This window comes from Scomber japonicus, chromosome 8 (genome assembly GCF_027409825.1).
Source record: "Scomber japonicus isolate fScoJap1 chromosome 8, fScoJap1.pri, whole genome shotgun sequence".
Lineage (NCBI taxonomy): Eukaryota > Metazoa > Chordata > Actinopteri > Scombriformes > Scombridae > Scomber > Scomber japonicus.
In genome coordinates, this window is record NC_070585.1 from 30,683,512 (window position 1) to 30,705,631 (window position 22,120).

The 22,120-nt window shown below is 38.1% G+C and overlaps 1 protein-coding gene and 1 long non-coding RNA gene across 2 annotated transcripts; both read right to left on the reverse strand.

Annotated features, from left to right (window-relative positions):
* Window positions 1-425: 425 nt before the first annotated feature.
* Window positions 426-5,095, reverse strand: LOC128363239 (uncharacterized). Its single transcript, XR_008321654.1, has 3 exons — window positions 4,927-5,095; window positions 4,744-4,826; window positions 426-1,459 (listed from the first exon to the last, which is right to left on the reverse strand). It is a non-coding gene; the product is annotated as an uncharacterized LOC128363239 (long non-coding RNA).
* Window positions 5,096-12,411: 7,316 nt separating this feature from the next.
* On the reverse strand, window positions 12,412-14,188 carry LOC128363234 (complexin-2). Its single transcript, XM_053324187.1, has 2 exons — window positions 14,018-14,188; window positions 12,412-12,609 (listed from the first exon to the last, which is right to left on the reverse strand). The coding sequence occupies exons 1-2, from the start codon at window positions 14,177-14,179 to the stop codon at window positions 12,412-12,414; spliced, it is 360 nt and encodes a 119-aa protein (XP_053180162.1). The 5' UTR covers window positions 14,180-14,188.
* Between the last annotated feature and the right edge of the window lie 7,932 nt (window positions 14,189-22,120).

Consider the following 22,120-nt stretch of genomic DNA (forward strand, 5'->3'; position numbering starts at 1 on the left):
GAACTACATTTGCAAAGAGAAACTGTGATAACAAATAGTCTTTCAGTAACAAGTAAGACTGTTGTCCTAGTAATGACAATCTCAAGATTAAGTTCAGTCTCTTTAATCACCTCCACAGACGGTTGAGGACATGAGTAAGTCCAGCATGTTGGTATATGTGAGTTTACATACAGGTATGAATGGATGTTATCTGAAATGGAAAATAAAAATACACACACTAAAGTTATATTAAAATAAAAGTCCATGACTTGGTTATTAACCACGTCACTTGTTACAGGTGAGGTAAAATAACTGCCAATTCAGTTTAACACAAGCACAGTTAAATATGCAATATTTCAAATAGCCACCAGAGGGCACTACATATCTGATAGAAAATGCCCCATAATGTTTAAACCCAGGTGTCTATTTCCTCTATCTGTTGGGCATCAATAAGCGGAGTAGCTTTTCAGAAATATATTGATAAAATAACAGGACAGGAGTATTTTTGTAATAATACAAAATTCCTTTGAAAACTCTATTTTTATGATGCTTGCATAAAGTTTCTCCATATGATTTGTATATTGATATCACATTATAAAATTACTCATTCCATCATGGAAGATTTTATTTATATTTCCTACTCCTAACTTTCACTAACACAGACAAATTGACACTTTATAAACAATTGAGCTTAACAACAGTTAGATTATTTTTTTTTAATCACCAAATGTGTATTCACTGTAGACTACTGAGCTGTATAAAGGTGACTGTCTTTTTTTGTATATCATTATAAATGCCTGTATTCGGCTTGCAGTCACTACCAGTCACACTTGATGAATATGGGCTAAACAACGGGAGGAGAGAGCGCACTTTAAATGTAAATGAGGCTCTCGTGTTGACAGGCTTTCTGATCTGGAGGCCAACAGATCAGCAGCTGGGATTTGGTTTGAGGTTGGGTCAGGCCATAGATCAACTGGGGCTGTAAATTCTCACAGCACCTGGGAGGCTGGCTGTCCCCGTGTCTGACCTTTGATATGTTAATGTACTCGATTTTAATATTTCCAAGAGGGCCAACGGAGAAGCCGAAACCAGTACAGTCACAACGTGTCCTCAGTAGTACAGATACACCTCAAAATACCTGACAAAGAACGATTGCTCTGTTCTAATATGCAGCTAATTTTGACTAAAACGTATTTCAATCTGGAAAAAGACAACAGAAAAGATTCTTACTCCACTTTACTCCTATAATCTGCTCTTAAATTCACATCTCCAATTTTTGGTGACTGCTTAAAAACATCACTTTGCCTTCCTTCCTCCATTGTGAATCTCCTCTCTCTCTCTCTCAGCCTCCTCCGGACCCCCCTCTGTCCACTCCTGTTTCTTTTCCTCCCTTTTCCTCCTTCCTGCCGACATTTTAGGGGCTAAAATGTCTGTGATTTTCCTTCCTGGCTGTGTCCCCATGCAGCTGAGGTTCCCACCCCTGCACGCAAAATACAGAGTCCAACACAGAAACACACACACAGGACACATGCTGACTGATGGCTTCAGTTCAACTGTTGAGTGTGGATGCAGCAAAGTCTACAACAAATAATCTAACCAAACTGCAAATTTCATCATTTTCTCAACTCACCTTAAGATTAATTTTTTTTTAAAGATACTGGATTCCTTTTTTGTTTTGTTTAAGGATGGTGGTCCACCTGTCTTGTAGTAACATTAAACAACATGGCCGACTGTTGTCTATATTTTTCTTACTGTCAACAAATCTCAACTGCAGAGCAAAACCAACAATGAATGGACTTACTTACAGGACTGGACAGTACGACAAATACCTCTTATCCCAATATAGGTAATTTCATATACTGATAATGATCTATCCCGTTGTAGCACATTTTGCACGGGAGTTGAGTGTTACATTACTTTAAGTGAAATACAAACTATGCTAATGAAAAGCTAAGAAGTGTAACGAGCGAAATATGAAGCAATACAATTTTTTTCTCTCGTCACACAATATCATTGTATCACACAGGCCTACTTACAAGTATTGTGTATCCAAAGCCTGATACAGTTTATTCCTCTGTGTCTTAGACCTCCATTGTTGTCTAAAAACTATTAAAAACATGTCAATGAGCCATATCAATACATGAGGTGATATGTTCCCTCATCACAAAGAGTTTGGGCACATTCATTTGTTAAGAAATAGCTCCACAGACTAAAACAGCAACCACATTTTCAGTCTCTGGAGAGTAGTTCTGTGTGGAGCAGACGCCACTGAGCATGATCCATTTTTACAGAGAACTGAAAGAAAACGTGTGCTACAGATCAAAACGTTTTGACTCTGTACTACACTGTCGATTCCTCAAAAAATATTAAGTGATGTCTACCTTACATAGAACTACTCTGAAGACTGAAAACACGATCACTGTTATTAGATTATGAAGCAGTTTGTAACCACACTCTGCAACATTGTGGCTCACTGATGTGTTTTTAGTCATTTTGTGGTATACTACACAGAGGAATAAGATATATCAGACTTTGGATACACACACAATAAATTAAAGTTAAGTATTCTTTGTTGGTTTGGTTCTGCTTTTAATGTGATCCCCAGAAGATGATCCCGAATGATTTTGTTGATCCCTGAGCTTTTAGACCAGCACCTGCACTGGGTTAGATTTACCATCTGGAGAGAATAAGGCCAAGCTGAGTTGATAAAAGGAGAAAAAAACTAATCAAAATGTCTCTGGTTTCATATTTCAATGCACAAATGATACCAATGTTGCAGTGTTTACATGCTGTGAGTCCATTATACTGCAGTGAGATTTCATAAAAACCCAGGTGTTATTTTTACAATATATTTGTATTACATCAACAGGATACAAGGCCAATGTACTGTAACAAAAAGGATTCAATTGTTATCTCGAAGATGGTTATTCTGTATTGAGGCTCATATCCTAACTTACATTTCACATTTTCCAGTCTTTGCTTTGTTGCTTTGAGCAGAAACACTGGAAATATAATTATAGATATCCCTAGACACACACAATGCCTAAGCTTACAACCACACACACTATTATACAACCTCTCGTCTTGGCATTTACAGTTTCCCTGTTAGATGTGAGCGTTCGCTGAAATAAACAGCTAATCTCTCCCTCTCTCACTCTTTCTCTCCCTCTACATGTAAATGCATTGTGTTGAGTTTTCCTCAGGAGACAGAAATACACTAAACCACCTCTCAGCCGTCTGTCATTCAAACCCCTTAACGAGGAAAGTCTACTGGTCTCTGGAAATTACAAACAACCCACACACACACGCACACACTAATCTGTCAGGGAGTCTTTCATTCAGGATTAACAAGACTGTAAAAGAGCAAATCACCGCTGGTAATTCATCGGTTACAAAACACTAATGGCGGAGGCAGCAGCTTCGAGGAGGAGGAGGAGGGAGGTTTGAGGCGCTGGATGACTGCAACAACGAAAGAAGGCGGGTTTGTACTGGACGAACAGTGTGATTGTGTTGTATTGTGTTTAAATACTAAAGTTTTTTGTATTTCACCATTTATATATCCCTGTATTGACCATTAAGGCTTCAGTGTAGATTGTGGTGAAATGTGTCTATACTACCTGTAACAGTGAATGTCTTTACATCTCTACAAAACACAACAATGCAATAAAATCTAACAACATCCTCTCTGGCTACCACACTGTGTCAGTAAGATGGAAAACCTTTTAAAGTTCTTCTCTCTGAATTAAATCATCCAACTTTTATGAGCAATGTTTTCAGAGAAGATAAAGTTAACTTTTTATAACCCATCATTATTGATCATATTGACAAAATGTTCACTACACCAACATTTTCCATGTGGATATTACTTCTATATTGATGTATGATAACTAAATTTATACTAACAATAGTTCAAATGTAAAAGGTAATGAATGCTTTGAGAATTATGACCCAATTCTGCATTTGCCCAAAAACTCTATGACACTTTATAGCTATTGTCATCTGGACTTTGGTCAGGTGGACACGACTTCAAATTAAGTGTTGTTCCATATCTGCTTATTAATCTAACTATTTGATATAGTGAAATAAGTTAAAATAGTTCAACACCAGTATCTTAAATCTTGCCTTATAAGGAGGATAATAATTAAGACACAATGCTAGTTTATGAAAATAGGTAGAGTAAATTTACTCCAGTGAATAAATAAAATAGTCTAGCTTTTATTAAGCTTTCTCTTTAGTTTCTTTTTAACTTTTAATAAACTTTTCTCTTGTTCGCTCTTATTGTTATTCATTTAATTGTCTCTTATTCATTTTAATATTTTTAAACATTTTTATCATTCTCACTTTCTCTTGTATACTTTGTTCTCATTTCTTTCTTTGTGTTTTTTTATCCTTTATGTTATCCTTTGTCTACACTTTTCTCATTATCAGCTTGTCAATCAACTATGAACTATATCAACCTACGAAAGGTGGTATTTAAATAAAGCAAGATTCATTGAAAAATAAATGAATAAAACGAAACATGTATATCCTTTAAAATAAAACAACTCAACTTAAAATTGTCCCTTTTCGGTCTGTTAATACCGAGGCAGTGTTATATTTTGAGTTCAACGCATTTTCTTTAGTCCATAGGCTATTTTTTTTCCTTTTTGTAATTATTTAATTAAGTCAAGTTCAGTCAAGTCAATAAGTATTTCTTTTTCCAGTCAACGACATAGTGTCAGTTTAGTTAGGGGCTCACTATATTTTAGTTTTGAGTAAATTTACCTGTAATCCAGGTGTTGAATCAAGCAGCTCCTCCTCAACAGCAGTAGGCTACAGGTGATCGTAATTCCGCCTCCAGCTAACCTCTGTCAGATATACCATATACAAAAAAACAACCTGCATATCATAGAGTTTAAATTACCCAACATTACCTTTGGTTTACGTAAGCACAGAAAATAAACTCACCTGAGAATAATCATCAAAAACACCAAAGTCTGGTCCTCCGTCGCCCTCTTGAGAATAACATACTACTAAAATACAGAACCTCTGTCCTGAATAACTTCAACTTTTAGTCGTGGTAGTTGTAATTTAAGTAGTAAAACAACTTTTCCTTGTCATTCTAGTATTCGCTAGCTACCATATCTGACGCTGTTGTTTGTTTGTTTTTCTTCTGTGGTTTCCCCTTTGACCTCATTAAAGGAACCTCTCTGCAGTCGCCATCTAGCGGAAACTTTGAGAACTGCAGCTTCAACCCCACAACTCAATTTGACTGCTTTCTGCCAAATTGATGGTTGTTACACTTTTGTTTTATGTTGGCTACCACTTTTCTTATATCTTATGTTTGTTTTATCCTTTGTTTTATTTGTATGAGTTTGTATGAAACAATTGTACATTGTTCTTAATAATGATAAAGGCAGCTGAATCGCCAGTCAAATGTCTTTTAGAACAATCATAGTTATAGAGAAAAAAAAAATAAACTTAGCCTATGTTAAAACTTATGATTTTAGGCCCCAGGTAAATAAGAGGTTGAATATTACCAGTTATGTTTTATAAGGACAAATGTGCATATCATACTTGTAGGTCTATCCCTATGTATATATTTTAATTTTAACAATGTTGATTTTTCCATACATTAGGATAAACTATACAAAGACAATAAAGAGGGCAAAACCTACTCTGCCATAATTAGCACCTGGAATGCAACCTCACATTAGATTATAATGGTGCGCCCCCATGGCCCTGAAGTAAATGACTACTGTAAGCTAATTATACTATTACAATAATAGCAGGACATTATAACACTATAGCCGACACTATTTACACACATTTCTTGCACTTTTCCTTTTGTGCTTTTGGAAGTGAAACTACACTCAACTTAAAAACTTTACATTAAAAAAATACAGGCCAAAACTGATCAAATAGAAGCAATTTCTGGTACTCAAGCAAATGTAGACTACACAGGAATCGAAGTAGCATACAAACAAGTACAATAAAAACACAGGAAACTTTTTTTATAAACCTATTTTATTAGTGTTATGTATTTAATTTCCAAAAAGAATGATTCAATTCCATTGATGAGACAGTTTTACAGTGATTGGGCTCCACATAGAGTATATGACATGCAATTAAGGAAAAAATAGCATAAGAACTTGTATTTTACATTCTTAACCTCTGCACCCTGAAATTATTTTTACCCTGAATTAAAAAGAAAGACCCTCTTGATTCAATTATATGAACTTTTTTTTTATTTTTTTTTAGAAAAATCCATTCCTTTTCCAGTCATCTATACCTTTTCTTTTTATACACCTTTTATTCATTATTTCCCCATTTTCCTCCCATTTTTGTTGTTGCCAGTTCCTACTGTGTACCATGGTCCATGTCAATGCCAAATCCCATGCAGGGGACAGACCGTCATGTGTCTGACCATGTAGAGTCTAAAGCTGCTTCGCCGGACATTAAAGACAGCTAGCACACTGTACAGGACAAGGTCACATCTTTGCAAACCAGTAAACATTGCCAATTTTTTTTTCTTTTTTTTTTTTTTTTGTTTGGTTGGCACAATTGGCCAGACTAAAGGGACTGTTGCCAGGTGATGAATCCTGGTCTCGGCAGGTGTGGCTGAAGGTATTACCTCTAATCCCTTTCAACTTCATCGCATAGAAGGCCGGAGGACAGTAAAAAAATAAACGTAGTTGATATTGGTGAGTCCTTTGATGCCACAACGGTTGTCAATGTAACATTTTGACATATTCTAGTGCAAATGCCAAAAAGACTGGAATGTATTCAAATAGTGTCTCTTCACAGTAACAGTTGTGCTAAAAGCTAACAAGAGCTCACCAAAATCTCGACATCCACCGGAGGGAAGGTAATCTTGGTGATACAACAAGCTAAGTAACATGCTGTCCCGGTTACATTTTTTTCAACCGAGCGCGACTTCTACATCTACTGGCAGGAATCAGCAGGGCAGTTACAATAACAGTACGTTTACGTGAAAATGTTACCGAAGAGACAAATGTTATGACATCATCACAGCGTTCAGAGCAAATCAAATCCAGCCTTGTTTGGAGGTGAAGAAACGATAAAGTTTAAAGGAAAGTTTTTATCTTTAAATGTCCTCCATTTTAATTGCACCGTGCATTTAATTAAGTTATATTTAAAATGTAAACGTTCATGGCATGTCTTTTGCACACTGCCAGTATGGATTCTTTTTTTGTATACTAGTCATGAGAAATATCACTAAACCTAACGGCGAAGGTTTTTTTTTTGGAGGGAATGTACTGTGGTTTTCAATGGCAGTTCCAAGCCAGGCCTGTTTTGTCAGTTATGGGCTCCTGACAACAGAAGATGCTTTGATAATCCAGTCTTTCAGCTGCAAACTCTTACAGCCTGAGTACCCCCCCGAAACCATCCCATTGACCGACAATGGAAGTAGCCTTTGAGCTAAGACGTTTTAGAGAAAAACCAGCCAGGATTTGATGTAGCTGTTTAATGTCTTTGAGGCCTTTCATCTCAAAATCTACACTTGCAGTTTTCATCTCACTCATTCACGCACGTCTAAGTCTTTTCAACTGTTAAAAATATACACTTTTCTATATTCCAAGTAATCCTTATTGTTAACAACTCCTACTCAGGTTTAAAGAAACAACTCCTTGCTTTTACACTATTGTCTATCAAACCAAAAACTGATCTAAACTAAAAAAGCCACATGGGCGTCTTAGATCAACATGTCACTCCACAGTTTTTCCACACTGAAGTATCTCATGCAACCAGAATGAATTAAAACAACAACACGTCACACCAGGACAAGCACAGATGCGACAGATGAGTTACCACTAACCTCACATACAGATGACATGGTAATAGCCCTTTTCAAAGGCAATTCACACGCTGTGACGCCTCGAGACAAGTCCCACTGAGAGACAACTTTACATACAGAGGATGTATGGCTGTAGTTTCCATGAAGGGCCCATGAATTAAGAATAGTCCAGGATTTGTGTCCTGTTTTCCATTTCCAGCAAATGGAAATGAAAGCAAGGAAAGCAAGGCTGGAATAAGCTTAATTCATGCACTGTAGGTGAAACTGGCCTGACCTTCAGGTGCAGGAGGAAATGCGGGAATCCCTGTGTTGATGTACTAAATCCAATAAATCAACATGAATCTCCTCAGACAACTCAAGCAAAGCACACTACACTTAAATCCATCTCAATATCTGCACTCAAACCATTTTATGCAGCTAATCCTATAATGCAGTAATCGAAAATGGGTTGTTTGTTAACAATGATGAGCATTGCAACTGCAGGTTAGTCTCATATATAGAAACATGAGAATTTGAATGATGTCATCTACATTGAAATCAAAGTGGTAAAAATATTCTAGTACTATAGCTAGATTTTTCAAAAAAGTTAATATTTTAGTTACAGCATCTTTGTCTTTTTTTTAATTGCACGTCCCCCAGTTTCGTTCGAAAACCTTCAAGCCAGTTGTCAATCTGCTTATTTGATGTTTCAAGGCTGTGATCACATAGGATGATTTTTAGCTTTGCTGGCACAAGTTGGTGTGTCGATCGCTTTGAAAAATGACTGGTTCAGATCACTTTTATCTGGAAAATAAGATTGAACCAACAGGTGCAGTTTTATGTTTATATTGTTATCTGTCTGACTAAATATTTTCAGTACAGGAAGTGCAACACATAGTGGCCACTTTGCAAATGCATCATAGCACACTCTGGACGGGCCATACAGGCAGAATGAATAGTCAAGGTATGTGCCAATCCTAATGCTTTTATGGAGTGTTGCCAAACATTGACACAAAAATAGGGCAGTGGCACATCCTGTGAACATGCCAAGGTGTCACCAGTGAGTGGATTTACATGGAAAACAACAGGTTTCAGGCATACTTATTTCTACTGTGAGCTGACTGCATTTCATATGGCAAGCAAATTGAAAGTTTTCTGGCAATGCTCACAGAATAATTTTGTATTTGAGAAGAGGAACAAAGCTCCTGTCTGATCACAGCCTTAAATTACATCAAAACTCAATTATGTCAGCACACTAAGACAACAAAGAACATCCAACACCCAACAAGCCCATGACACAGCTGATCTCTCTGGATCCAATGCACAGATTCTGTTGCCTGGAGACTCTGACAGAAACAGGAAAATTGTCTATTTTTGTCTTTTGACATTTTGGTGTATTCTCTTCTTTTAACAAACATTTGCATGCTTAACATTTGAAAGGAATGTGTTAAGTATTCTTTCTTTTTTTTGAGACATGGTACAACTAGGGAGCCGCCCTAGCTTACCTGTGCACAAAATAGTTCAAGACACATTTACGTAGTATAAACTAGGACTATATGGATTAACAACATGGTGTCACATCACATACACGTAGAAAGACACACACATATAAACACACTCACATACAGTACACATGTAGTACATTGAGACAGTTAAAACAATGGCTTCTTTTTTCTACATACATTTTTCTTTTTGTGTATACATTAGTATACATGTTTAAAGATAAAAGAAGGTTGAGGAATTACAAACAGATATGCAAATATCTTTCTTTTTTTTACAGAAAACAAAGATGAGACAGTTAACTTTCAATGTTGAAATATTTTCTTTTTTAGAATTTTAAGTAATTATTGCAATCTAAACAATATGGCTTTGTCTAGTGAAAAGTCCTATCTGAGCTAGAAAATGAAAGAAAGAAAAACAAAACATGTTTTCATAGTGCTTATGACAACTTCATCATTAGTCTTATTAATTCTTAAAGATATTCTAATTTATAAACTCATGGAACAATGTATTAATCTTACATTGTCGCATAACTAACCAGTGAAAAGTCACCGGATCGTTTAGGAACAACCAACATGCTTTGTTTTACTGTTAAATGTCCATATATTAAGGTAGTTTCACTAAATAGAGATTGTTTCCATTTACAGTACATCTACTTAAATGCTATATAACAAATCACTATGATATTTTGTTGGATTAAGAGATGCAAGATGCAGAATATAGTCCGCTCTAAGTGAGCTCTTCAGGCAGTGAGATGCGACAACTCACAAACCAGTTTTCTCAGGCTCAGTCTACAGTTTAGTTATCTAGTTTTATTTAGCCATGGAATACTTTTGAGGAAGTAAGAGAGTATAATTTTAGTTTCGAGGTGGTCTTTGGAATGCATGCACACACTGAATAGGCTGCTGTGTTTCTCCTGCAGGCCTCGCACATATGATAAGTCCGGCATGCACTTCTTTGTTTTTGGCGGTGACGAAAGAAATAGTAAGGTCTCACCAGTATTTCTTTGGTCTCGATGTTGATGAATTCAAACTTCGGTCACGGAAACCATGCATTAAAAGATGAGGGGAAAGGTTAGCTCAGTTGGAATGTAAATTCGGCCGTGTTTACTACTGGCATTAAAAATGCATCTTGGGTGATACTATCAGTGGACAGCTCTAAGTACAGGTGTGATGCACTGAGGATGCATTGAGATCCAATCACTCAGACCACATTTGGAGGTGTATGCAATATGTCATGGTCCACAACTGACACCCTCTGCACAAGCGGAAGTACGTACTTATTTGTGTGCCAATGATGTCTTATTACAGTGTGGAATGACAAGAAGAAGCCACAACAGGCAAAATTGATTAATTGGCAACATTTCTAAATTCCTCTGCAGACTAGGTACCTCCGTTTTTAACCTCTGCAGGTTAAGAACAACAAGGCAAACGGAAATGATGTACGTGTTTATTTGCATATAGTGTGGAAGTGAGATCCGATCACAACTGATCATTCTAACGCTGAGTATGAGCAGATGTACTTAGAGCTGTTCACTTGTGATCAGATCACCCAAGACGCTTGTGATTGCCAGATGTGAGCAGGGCCTGTGTGAATTACATCGTAATTTCACAGTTGCATGAAAATAACTCGGCAGCACATTCACAAACAGCTAATTTAAGTAAAATTTAAGTAAAAAAAGACAGACATTGCCTGGCGTTTGCAATCACGTGTGAAGTGGTGAAAAAGAAAAGAATATCTGAATAAATACTTTAAATGAAGAGCCACTTCATAACAATCTGGTAACCCACTTTGAACCAGTCATGGATGACAGGAAATGACAACATGTACAGTACCGGCTACCCCCACTGTTTCCCAGTGGTCGATGTTTTGATTGTCTATGGGGACCACGCTACCAAAAATCATGACAACTTGGCTTGACCTTTATGCTGAGCTGTATTTGTTAACAAAATTGTGACCATTTTGAAAATGAGATTCTAAAAAGGTAAAAAGAGTTGTGTTTTCTTGCATGAATGACACCTTGAGTGAAGTAAACTATAGTCTAAAATCCCTTTTTGATTGAACATATGAAGATCTTAAATTGTACTTTTCCAGCATAATGGCAGTCTAACTAGCTGATAGGGAAAGAGAGTCTAGCGTTTGAAAAACTAGAGGCGGAAGTAGGACGAAAAAACTTTTTCTTCAGCAAACAGCTCTTCGGAAGCTCATAGCAGTGAATTACTTTTTTAAGAAGTTGGCTGGACTGTTAGGCCTTCAAAACATCAACATCAAGGATTTCCAAAAATGGTTGATATGAACAACAGCTTCTGGAAACCCCAGAAAATTCCGACAAGCAAACCTTATATCAAATACATTATTCCAAAAGTGTCCTATATTGTATGCCTATATGTTACCAACAACTGTACACCTGTTTCACTCAAAATGAAACCCTCATTTACAATTCCTCTGCTAGAGGAGATGATATGAAGGCACGTCCTAAAAACTGAAATGCTGATTTGTTTTTTGTTTTTTTTATATAAAGACCTCCATCAGGCTCATAAAAGTAGAAAACACCCACTGAAATAAAACGAAACATGCTCCATCTACTGGAAAACATGGAGGCAGTGCCATTTGGAAAAAAAACAACATAGTAGCAAGAGGACATGTTCCTAAGCGTCCACTGCCCTTCTTTAAAAGGGAATACTGTTCTCCATTGGTCACCACTGCCTGGCCACAGATGGTGGCCAACCAATGAAAATGTCTGATCTTGGTGGGTGTATAAATAACAGCAAGAAAAGGACACAAAAATACTAATTGTAAGAAATGTGCTAAGTGGCAGTTGAAAGGTTGAACGGCAATAGTGGCAAATAAAAGGGGAGAGATTGACGCAATTGTCGAGGAGTAGAAAAGAACAAAGTAAACATTTTCTAGAAAGGCAGTGTGTAGCCTCTAACAGTTTGGCAAGAACCCCCCACCCGAATCTTTATCTCAATCCCTACTTGCTTAAAAATACCCCAGCCAGTTCCCCCACCAGTCTTTCTTCTCCACATCCCTGCAACACTCAAAGTTCGCTCAACCCTTTCCACAAAGATCCCCTCCTCCCTTTTGCCCCCGCAGCCTAGCCCAGGCCAGACCGGACCCTGAATTTAGGGTTCGTTTGATTGGTGGTTTTTGTTTTACTTCTTGAACATATCCTGTAGAGGTCCGGGCAGAAACTTGAGGACAGTGTCGAGGATGCTCTCTTCATCTTCCTCGTCGTCGTCTCCGCAGCCCCGAGGGATCGCCTTCTTCGGACGTGTCAGTGACCCTTCGCAGGCTTGCTCCATAGCCGCTTTCTCCTCTGCCTCCTTCTCCTCCTTCTTCTTCAGTCCGTACTGAACAGACACAGAACAGGTGGTGAAAAGCAGGGGAAGAAAAGTAGGTTGAATGAGAAGTGCGGCACAGAAGTTAAACCTGCATTAACAGATCCTTGTTGTTTAGCAGAAACACATAGTGAACTCCGCTTTTAAGTTGATATATTGAACTTGTTGGCAACCTGTTGCTTATTTCCACATCCAACAGTTACATAGCAACATTAGCATTCATTTGGAGTCGTGTCTCTATCCACCTGCTGAATGTAAATCCAATATTCATTCTTTATTAGCTCTGTTTTTGCTCCTTACCAACTCCTGAGGGAAATATCCGGCTCTTTTGCTGCTAAATTGTTCCACTATGTTCATCAGCTAATCTACAGCTTTGCAGTGTGCTGAAACTCACTATAAGGCTCTGTAAAGCCTTGGGGAGCTGCAGAGCGGTTTATAATTCTCTGTAGGTTCATCACTACAAGCCATGATCATGAGATTACACACTGTTATTTGATAATAAATAACAATTATAGCCACTTTTATAGCCTTCAGGATTGAATAGCATCTTCTATATTAAAAGAAATAGCAGGAATGTAATATTACTAGTTCAAATGTTCTTTTAAATCAGACATCAATAAAACACTGAATGCTTGTGAACATGTTATGTTTGTTAGCATGTTAGAATAGCTGCACCAAAATAATGTTTATTTCATGTTTAAAGCATTGACAAGATGTTTTAACTTTGATTTTTTTAATTGATAGCAACTCTTTTAGCCTCTTTAAGCTCATCACTCTCATCAATCTTATTTCAAGCAGCAACAAGCAGGTGTTTTTAGCAAGCTCTTATAAAACACAGTACCAAGCACCAAACAACAGACCGATAAAACAGTTGTTTAGAAAGTGGAACATCTAGCAGCTAAAGAGTCAGGTATTTCCCTCAGGAGTTCATGGAGTCCAAACCAGAGCTAAAGGATGGTGAATATTTGACTCACATTCATCAGGTGGACACAAGCATCACTCCAATGGGATAATATTTTTTGCTCTGTGTGTTTTGAATGTGTCATTAGGTAGTTGTTGCGGCGGGTTAGGGTTAGGTTATGTTTTTGAGTTCCTCTGTTCCCTAGTAGCCATATTGATGAGCTTCTAACAGTCTCTCTAACCTAATACGTCTAAAGATGATGGTCTAAACATGCAGTGATGAGCTAAAAATTGATAAAATGTGGACAATGATGAGACTTCTGGTTGTGGTGTCTTCAACAGCAGCTCAACATGCTTTGACAACATTAACATTTTGATATCATGGGTATAATGCAATGTTGAAACACCCAATCATCAATCAGGTAATTCTTCATTTTAATGAGGCTATTTTTGAAGGAACATGTATTACTGATGCATTCGTGTCAGGATATAACATCAAACCAGGGCAGTGTGTCCGTACCTTGTCCCTAATGGTCTGTCGTACTTTTTCCCTCTCAGCCTCCATTTTGGTGTGTTTGGCCTTCCTCTCCTCCTCCTGCTGCCTGAGCGCCTCCTGCCGCTCCTCCTCCTTCTTGGCTGCATCTGGGTCCTTCTCCTCCTCTCCACCCAGCATCTTACCCATGTCTTTGGTGGCCCCTGGACAGAAAACAGAATGATAGAGGTAAGTCAGGACTGTTTTACAACATTTACGATCCTGAAAATAAATGCTGGGAGAAAAAATGAATACTGTTTGTCTTGAAAATGATCATTGAATGTTAAATATAAGCTCCAGTTAGACAGCTGGACATTCACTTTTGAATTCATATAGAGAACAAGGAATTGTTGTTCTTTCTGTAACATAAAAAGGTACAATGGTATTTGTTCTATACATATCTCTCATTAAGGTAGGTATAATAATTGATGTGGCAATAGGAGAATAGACGATCATTTCTTTTTAGTTAAGACTTTTTAACTGTTGCTTTCTGACAGTCCAGCCTTTCCCCAGAAGCGGGAAAGCCTCAGACTCTATTGATTGAAGTTTGAGATACCTTGTTTAATTTCAACAGACTATACAACTCAATAAAGCTGGTATTGCAATAAGTGTACGAGTATATTGATTCATTATTCAGAACTTTCTTAAATAACCAGTTCACCATGTTACAGTATCCTGAGATGATTTGAACAGTGTGGAGCAGCTGTGGGTATCGTTCTCAGATGTACAGTAGCTACTTCATTTCCTGCAGGCAGAGTTGGTTACCTAAAAGTTATGTAATCAAACTCAAGCGTTGGCTTTGTCCAAAGAACAAACATGAAAAGTCATTCCTCCTGTTTAAAATCAATTTTATGTTACATAAATCATAGGATAAAGTTTTTTTTCTCACTCACTTTTACTTCAGTCCTCCCTTTTTAACTTTTTAGCTGACAAAACCAAATTCATATATATAAGACATTCAAAACACTGCATGTACATTGACACTCATGTCTGCCATAAAACACTGTGCATAAGCAGTTTTGAGGATTATGTGACAACGGGGTTCCCTGAAAGTCCTCAAGACGTCTTGGAAAACAAGGAAGAAGAAAAAGAGCCAGCTGGGAAAGCTTCAAAGAACCACTGAGACAGAGGAAGACGTATTTTTCCATCCGGAGTCGGCCATCTGTCAGCACAACCTGTACCTCCACATCCAGGTATTAACCCTCATGTATGTGGTACATGTTTGTATTTAGTAACTACACTGAGTTTTATGTTTTGACCCACTAGTTCGGATTGTGAAGGAAATCTGATGAATTGTCATATAACAAGAAGAGGGCGCTGTTCTGTCACAGAAGAAAGACTTTAAGGATCAATTAGGCTCAAACCTCCTGCTGGTCAGAGGATGTATTGTATTTTCTGTCGTAAGTCAAAATAGTTGACAGAATATAACTATAAGTAGAGTCTTTCCCAGGGGTGTAAAATCAAGATGGCAGTGCAGTAGTGCTCTTGCCTTGGAACAAACTTTTAAATTAGGCCTTGTTGATCTAATATGAGCGGAGATTCAGTAACTGGATTGCTTTTAAATTTATTCAGAAGCAGATTTTGGTGAAATTAGTGAAAGTTTACATACAGAACCAGGGGCCTCAGGAGGGAGGTCTGCTGTTGGACCCTTCTTTAAAAGGATATTTTAGGTTTGCAGTGTTTTAAGACTGTCTTAAAACAGCAGCCGAACACTGAAAGAGGTTTTCCTCATTGTAGTCATTCCTCTTGTTCTCACTTTTCATGTAAGTGATTCCTTTACTGGATGTTTTGGGGTTAAAAGGCCTTGCACAAAGGCACCTCTGGTTCAGTTTCATTCTGCACTTTCTCCTCCTCTGCTTGCCTCTTTATCTGTGACAGAAGCTGCTATCTGGACGTGAAAGCGACTCCCTCAGGCCTATCGATACTGCTGTTGTTACCACAGTCTGATCGATAGTAAATACAGGACCACCTGAGAGTGTATGAATTATGGATCATCCAGCAGAGAGAAAACTTAATCTGGGTATTGATCTGCCTCTCAGGCGCTGGTGGAAGGAGAGCTTTCCTGGTGGCCTGGTTTGCCATCTAGAGCCAGAATACTGACCTAATATGTTTCACCACTGAGGAGATCATTGGCGGAAAGGCAAGGGTATAAACAATCGAAGGCTGTGTATTCTTGCAGTGCATTGAAGATTAAATGTCTTCAAACATAAATTATAACACTAGTATTTTAGCTGCTTGACATTTTTTTTATATCCAGCTATTGCTTTTATTGTAAAGTCATTAGTTCTCCACTGAGGCCCTGAATGTGTGTAGATGCCAAATACTTATTAAAGTTATTATCGTCTTGTTCCCTCTTTATTAATAATATACAGTAGATAATTCATGTTTTATAACTGGCTCTCTTTAGCGATCCACCCTAATGAAGGCAAGACAGCCAAAAACATTTAGTGAACATAGCATTATTTTTATTATATACAGATGATAAACCTGTTTAATTGAGGTAACAGCACAGCTTTAACTCTAGCTTATATATCATCCTCATGACAAACTTCATGTTGTTTTCCTCACTAGTGGTAAAAATCTTAGCGTGGCAAAGTTGTTAACTCGATAATTAAACAGTTTGTTAATTTAATTTGATTGAACTGGTGTTAATTGGATTTTTTTCTAGAATAGTCAATTTGTGACTGTGATGGGAATGAAATGAAAGAAACGAGAGCAGAGTGCTGTTATTAGTCTGGTTTCTCCACATATGTCAGAACATTAAGGGACTGAAAGTTACCTTTGCAAGCTAAAGTCATTAAACATGAATGGTTCCGTTATTGGCATTGATTACCAACCCTATCAACCTTCACAGATATATTGTGGTCATTTAGTATTATGTGGTAGTAAAAATCGGACTCACTGCCTCTTTAAGCACATAGGAGCCAAAGGGGAGCCTTTCTGAGCACCGGAGTAAATTACACTGAGGAAATGTGACTGTAAGGACTGTGCTGTTCCCTCTTGGGTTTGTGAATCCAGGGGTGGCCGGTCCCGTCGCTCTGCAGCAGACTCAAACAGTAGTCCTAATTGCCCTGCAGCACTGTGTGGTGGCAGCCAACCTCAGGATGACAAATTATCACTCAGCTGGTGGGATAGGGAGGGGGGGGGGGGGGGGCAATGAAATATTCCCTAGGACGCACAGGGGAGCCGGGTTAAGGTCAGGCCGTCCGCTGTGGGTGCTTCGTTGTGTTAAAACACTCAAACACACACCGTATGTGGTGAAAGTGTGTGCTTGTCACGTCACACAGTATTATGAGTAAAGACAAAGCGCACAAATGTATAAATGTTTCATGAAAAAAAAAATAGTTAAAAGTGACACAACATTCCTCATTTTTCAATTATTCTCAAAATTCTGCCTTTGTGTACTTTTTACTTTAACCCTCCTGTTGTCCTCGAGTCAAGGAAGGAAGGGAGGAAGAAGGAAGGAAGGATGGAAGGACAGACGGAAGGATGGAAGGAAGGAAGGAAGGAATGATGGAAGGACGGAAGGAAGGAAGGAAGGAAGGAAGGATGGAAGGGAGGAAGAAAGAAGGAGGAGGGAGGGAAGGAAGGAAGGAAGGAAGAAAGAAGGAGGGAAGGAATGATGGAAGGGAGGAAGGGAGCCCCAAATGTGTATTCATCCACCACTGAGCTTTCAGTATAGGGACTAATAGGCTTCGAGCTGAGATCCGCCAGACAGCCCACTAAAATCAGTACTGAAAGTTGGACTCATACAGAATATCAGTAGAGATCTTCAAGTCAGCCTGTGTGTATCTACATGTGCTGGAAACTATGTATAAATAGAATAAAATAAGAATAAAGACCTAAAATAAAGACCTCTGAGCCATAAATGAAGTGATCTTGGTAAACCAGAGGAAGACGAAAGGCTGCAGATAGTTAATGAAATGGAATCATAATTATAACTCCGCTCTCTAGAGGGGTAGATCATTTCCTCTTTGACCCATCTGTGTGTTTTACCCTTCACATGTTCCCTCCCCCCTATTTATCCATCTTTGTCCTTCTCATCTGTCCTCTACTGTTCAACACCCCCCCCCCCCCCATCGTCCTCCCGAGTCAAATTGACTCCATCTCTTTTGATTGTTCTTCGTCCTTCCTTACTCCTTTCCTTCCTTCCTTCCTTCTCTCCTTCCTTCATCCCTCCCTCCCTCCTTACTCCTTTCCTTCCTCCCTCCCTCCCTATTCCTTTCCTTCTTTCCTCCTTACTCCTTTCCTTCCTCCCTCCCTCCCTACTCCTCTCCTTCTTTCCTCCTTTCCTTCCTTCCTTCCTTCCTTGACCTGAGGACAACAGGAGGGTTAAAGTGATATTTTAGGCACAAATTTGATCATCTACAGACTTTCTCCTCTTTTATCATCCACTCCTCTCCATTTATTATCCTGTCTCCTCTTCAGTTTCATTACTTTTTCTTTTTTTTTTTTTTACCTCCTTCTTCATTTGATTCCTCTCATTTCTTTCCCTGCATTCAATTCTGTCATCAGATAACCATCAACACAACACTCTAGCATTGCTGCGAGGACTCATCCCTGTTTCCTTTGCTTTGTTTCTAATCCCTTCTCCCTCCTCGACCTCTCCCTCCTTCATCAGTCCATTAGAGGCTAGCTCACAGTTTGCTCCACAAACAAAAGGTGGGCAATTCAAGGCTAAGTGCTCTAACAGCCTCAGTCCTCTTTATTGTGCATTCAATCGCTCATTACTTTATTCAACGTTTCCCTGAGCCACGTCTCTTTTTTTTTCCTCGGGGGTTTTAATGCAAAACAAAAGCTCTCGAATTTGAAGAGGCAGAGATACGATGGCATGATGGTTACAGCAGCGCGCCTCTTCAAACGCTTTAACTGACACCGAAAACCCCCGTAGTTAGATTTGACTGATTTTGTAGATTTGGTTAAAGCTGATTAAGGAATAAAGAGTATAACGGTCTCTGCTGTATGTCAAGTAATATCAGCCGTGAGTAGAGAGTGAAACTTAATAATAATATATCCAACTGAGACAATTTTCGTTGAGTAGTTTTTAAAAAGTTGTAGCTGCTAAGAATGAAAATAACCTCTGCAGTGGTTGAAACTGAGATTTTACTACAGATGTCTGTGTTGTATTTCAAGAGTAAGACTAAAACATCAGCAGTATCTTGCACATATGGACTTTTCTGCTGCATGGTCTGAGTTAAAGCATCTGTGCATCATATTTTCTTAGATACCTACAATCATACAAATAGTTTAGGTTTTATTTGACCAGATTTGACCAGACTGTTCCTTCTCTTCCTTTCCTCCCTTCTACTTTCCTCCCTTCCTTCTTTTCTTCCTTCCTTCCTTCCTCCCTTCCTTCTTTCCTTCCTTTCTTTCTTCCTTCCTTCCTCCCTCCCTTCCATCCATCCGTCCGTCTTTCCTTCCTTCCTCCTTTCCTTCTTTCTTCCTCCCTTCAATCATTCCTTCCTCCCTTCCATCTTTCCTTCCTTCCTTCTTTCCATCCTTCTATCCTTCTTTCTTCCTCCCTTCCATCAATCCTTCTTCCTTCCTTCCTTCCATCTTTCCTTCCTTCTTTCATCAATCCTTCCCTCCTTCCTTCCTTCCTTCCTTCCTTCATTCCTTCTGTCTTCCCGTCTTTCCTTCCTTCCTCCTTTCCTTCTTTCTTCCTCCCTCCTTCCTTCCATCCTTCCTTCCCTCGAGAGTTAAAGTAAAAAGTACAATATTTCCCTCAGCAAAGTTTAAGTTAAAATGTCCTTAAAACTAATTGATGATTAATTAAAGTATAATCAGATTAGTAGTATAGTATAGTAGTATAAGTATAAGGTTAAGTTCTAGTGACTGTTGAACATCTCAGCCAGACAGTAGGAGAGGAGTATTTCTGAGTGAATCCTGTTAGTGTTGCTTGAACAGTAAATCTTCTCTGAATATGAAAAGGTTAAATAAACTGTATCATGACTGAGCTGAGGCCACAGAGCGAAGACAGCGTCTCTTCAACCAGAACATGTCACATAATATTTATCTGAGCATTTGCGAACCGCTGTGGCTCGCCCTCCCTGCTTGAAGGCTGATTTCTACTGTCTGGTGAGCAATGAGGGAGGCCAGGCTGAGAGATTTTAAACAGAGATAAAGACAATGTAAGAGCAAGAGAAAAAGAAGAAGAAGAAATGCAGGAAGGAGTTATAGGTTGCTATGGGAAATAAATAAATGAAGCCTCAAACCTGCAAAATATGTTTTTATGAGGAATGGAAGGAAACCTGAGAAGTTGTGATCGCCATAGCAACATTTGTCCACAGCCTCCAAGAAACAGTGGTGATGATGAACATTACTTGTTTGTGCCTTATAAAACTCAAAAGTGTGTTTCCTTTTGTTCTGATGAATTGTGTCTGATGAAAAGATATCTTTACTTCTCTGATTTGACCTCTGAACTTTGTACAAAGATGCCAAGTTATTAAACCAAAAAGATTTTTAGGACCAAAAAACACCAATCAAGAGAAAAGATTTTTTTTTTTTTTTTTTTTTGGTGGACATGGTCTGATTCTGCCGAAGGTTTATTTGCTTAAAGACATAAAATAAAAATAAGAAATAAAACATTTTCCAAGTTATAATCCTGTGTCCCTGTGTTAATTGTGGATTTATGAGGGAGTGTTTTTACATTAAATTCACCTTACTTTTTTTCTCTTATTGTGAAACTTTTCAATAGTTTCTTTAAGAAAATATTCTTGAAAATCAAGACCAATTGTCATGTATAGCTCTGTATCCGCTGAGCTCCTCCCACTTGTGTGCAATCCAATCAACTGTGAAGGATTTATTGAGATGAATTTATTCTTTTTTATTCAGTATTAAGTATTTGAACCTTTGCATTGATTTGCTGGTTTACATCCCACATAGGGGAAAAGACAGATAAATGGAAAATAATTGGCAAAGCTCTCTTTCTACTAAACAAACTTTATTATGACTATACCTTACTGGATATTAATGTCCATCTATAGACCCTTCACTGCCATTAATCCTTGTGCTGTTGTTTTTTTAACTCTTTCTGACATTGATGTATTAGTGTTTTTAGATTGTCTTTTATTTAATTAATCAAATCCCGTTCAAAGTGCCATTTTAAATTGTCAATTTATTTTACTTTGTCATGTTTAAAAGTCACTGCTACTGATGTAAGTTTTTTTTTAAAGAAAGTGAATCATGTTTTAAAAAAGGGAAGACAAAATAAGATCAGGCTCCAGTATACACCTTTTTTTCGGTCACAGAAAACAAAAGAGAATAAAAGAGAGATTAAATAATTTGTAAGAGAAACAGATAGAGATGAGGAAAGAATGATGATATATTAATTGTTTTGTTTATATATCTTATCACTTTTTCTCTTATCTTTGTTTTTTTTTTGTAAATGATTAGAAAAATAAAACTTACCTAACCTAACTATTTTACTGTGACTTCAAATCCAATCAGTGGGAACAATTCTAATTCACATATAGCTTTTCATGTAGTATTTATTAAAGTGGAAATCTAACTAAGGAAGAGCAAGTGTAAAAATAGAAACAGGGGGTAAAGACAGGAAGCTTAATAATGACAGAGGATGTGAGGATGGTTAGGAGGAACACAAGACAGAGGAAATTGGAGAGACGAGACATGGACCATTGACTTCCCCCTCCAGCCGGTCAGATGGATGGCGGTGCTGCTGGATAATTTGTAAGAGATGAGGAGGGGTTTGAAAAATGGACTTCATTTAAATAACGGATGACCTCCATTGCCAAATTACGCCCTCATAAGTCACATGAGTGCCTGAAAAATCGTTAGGGGCGGCTGGATAGTAACTCAGTTCAAGCCAAAACCTCCAAAACCTGTGTGTCCTATGTGTGTGGAGTCTCCGGTCAACTAATCAACCTGCCTGTGACTTCCTGTTATTGCATCATCCTCAAAAACAGGAAATTAAAGTGCGAGCTCGACCCACCTGCTGAGGACCAGCTTGTGCTGATCTCTCAGAGGTTATCCTAACATTATCTTTTATATGAGCTCTCTTATGAGAAAAAGGCGAGATGTTTATGTGTTTGATATCCTGGCAAAGGCGGAACATGGAGGGGGGACATATTG

Excerpts from the sequence above, each read along its gene's own strand:
- LOC128363234 (XM_053324187.1), bottom strand. The coding sequence starts at position 14,179 with ATGGGTAAGATGCTGGGTGGAGAGGAGGAGAAGGACCCAGATGCAGCC. Across the intron at positions 12,610-14,017 it reads GACAGACCATTAGGGACAAG|TACGGACTGAAGAAGAAGGA; the intron begins GTACGGACACAC and ends GTGTCTGTTCAG.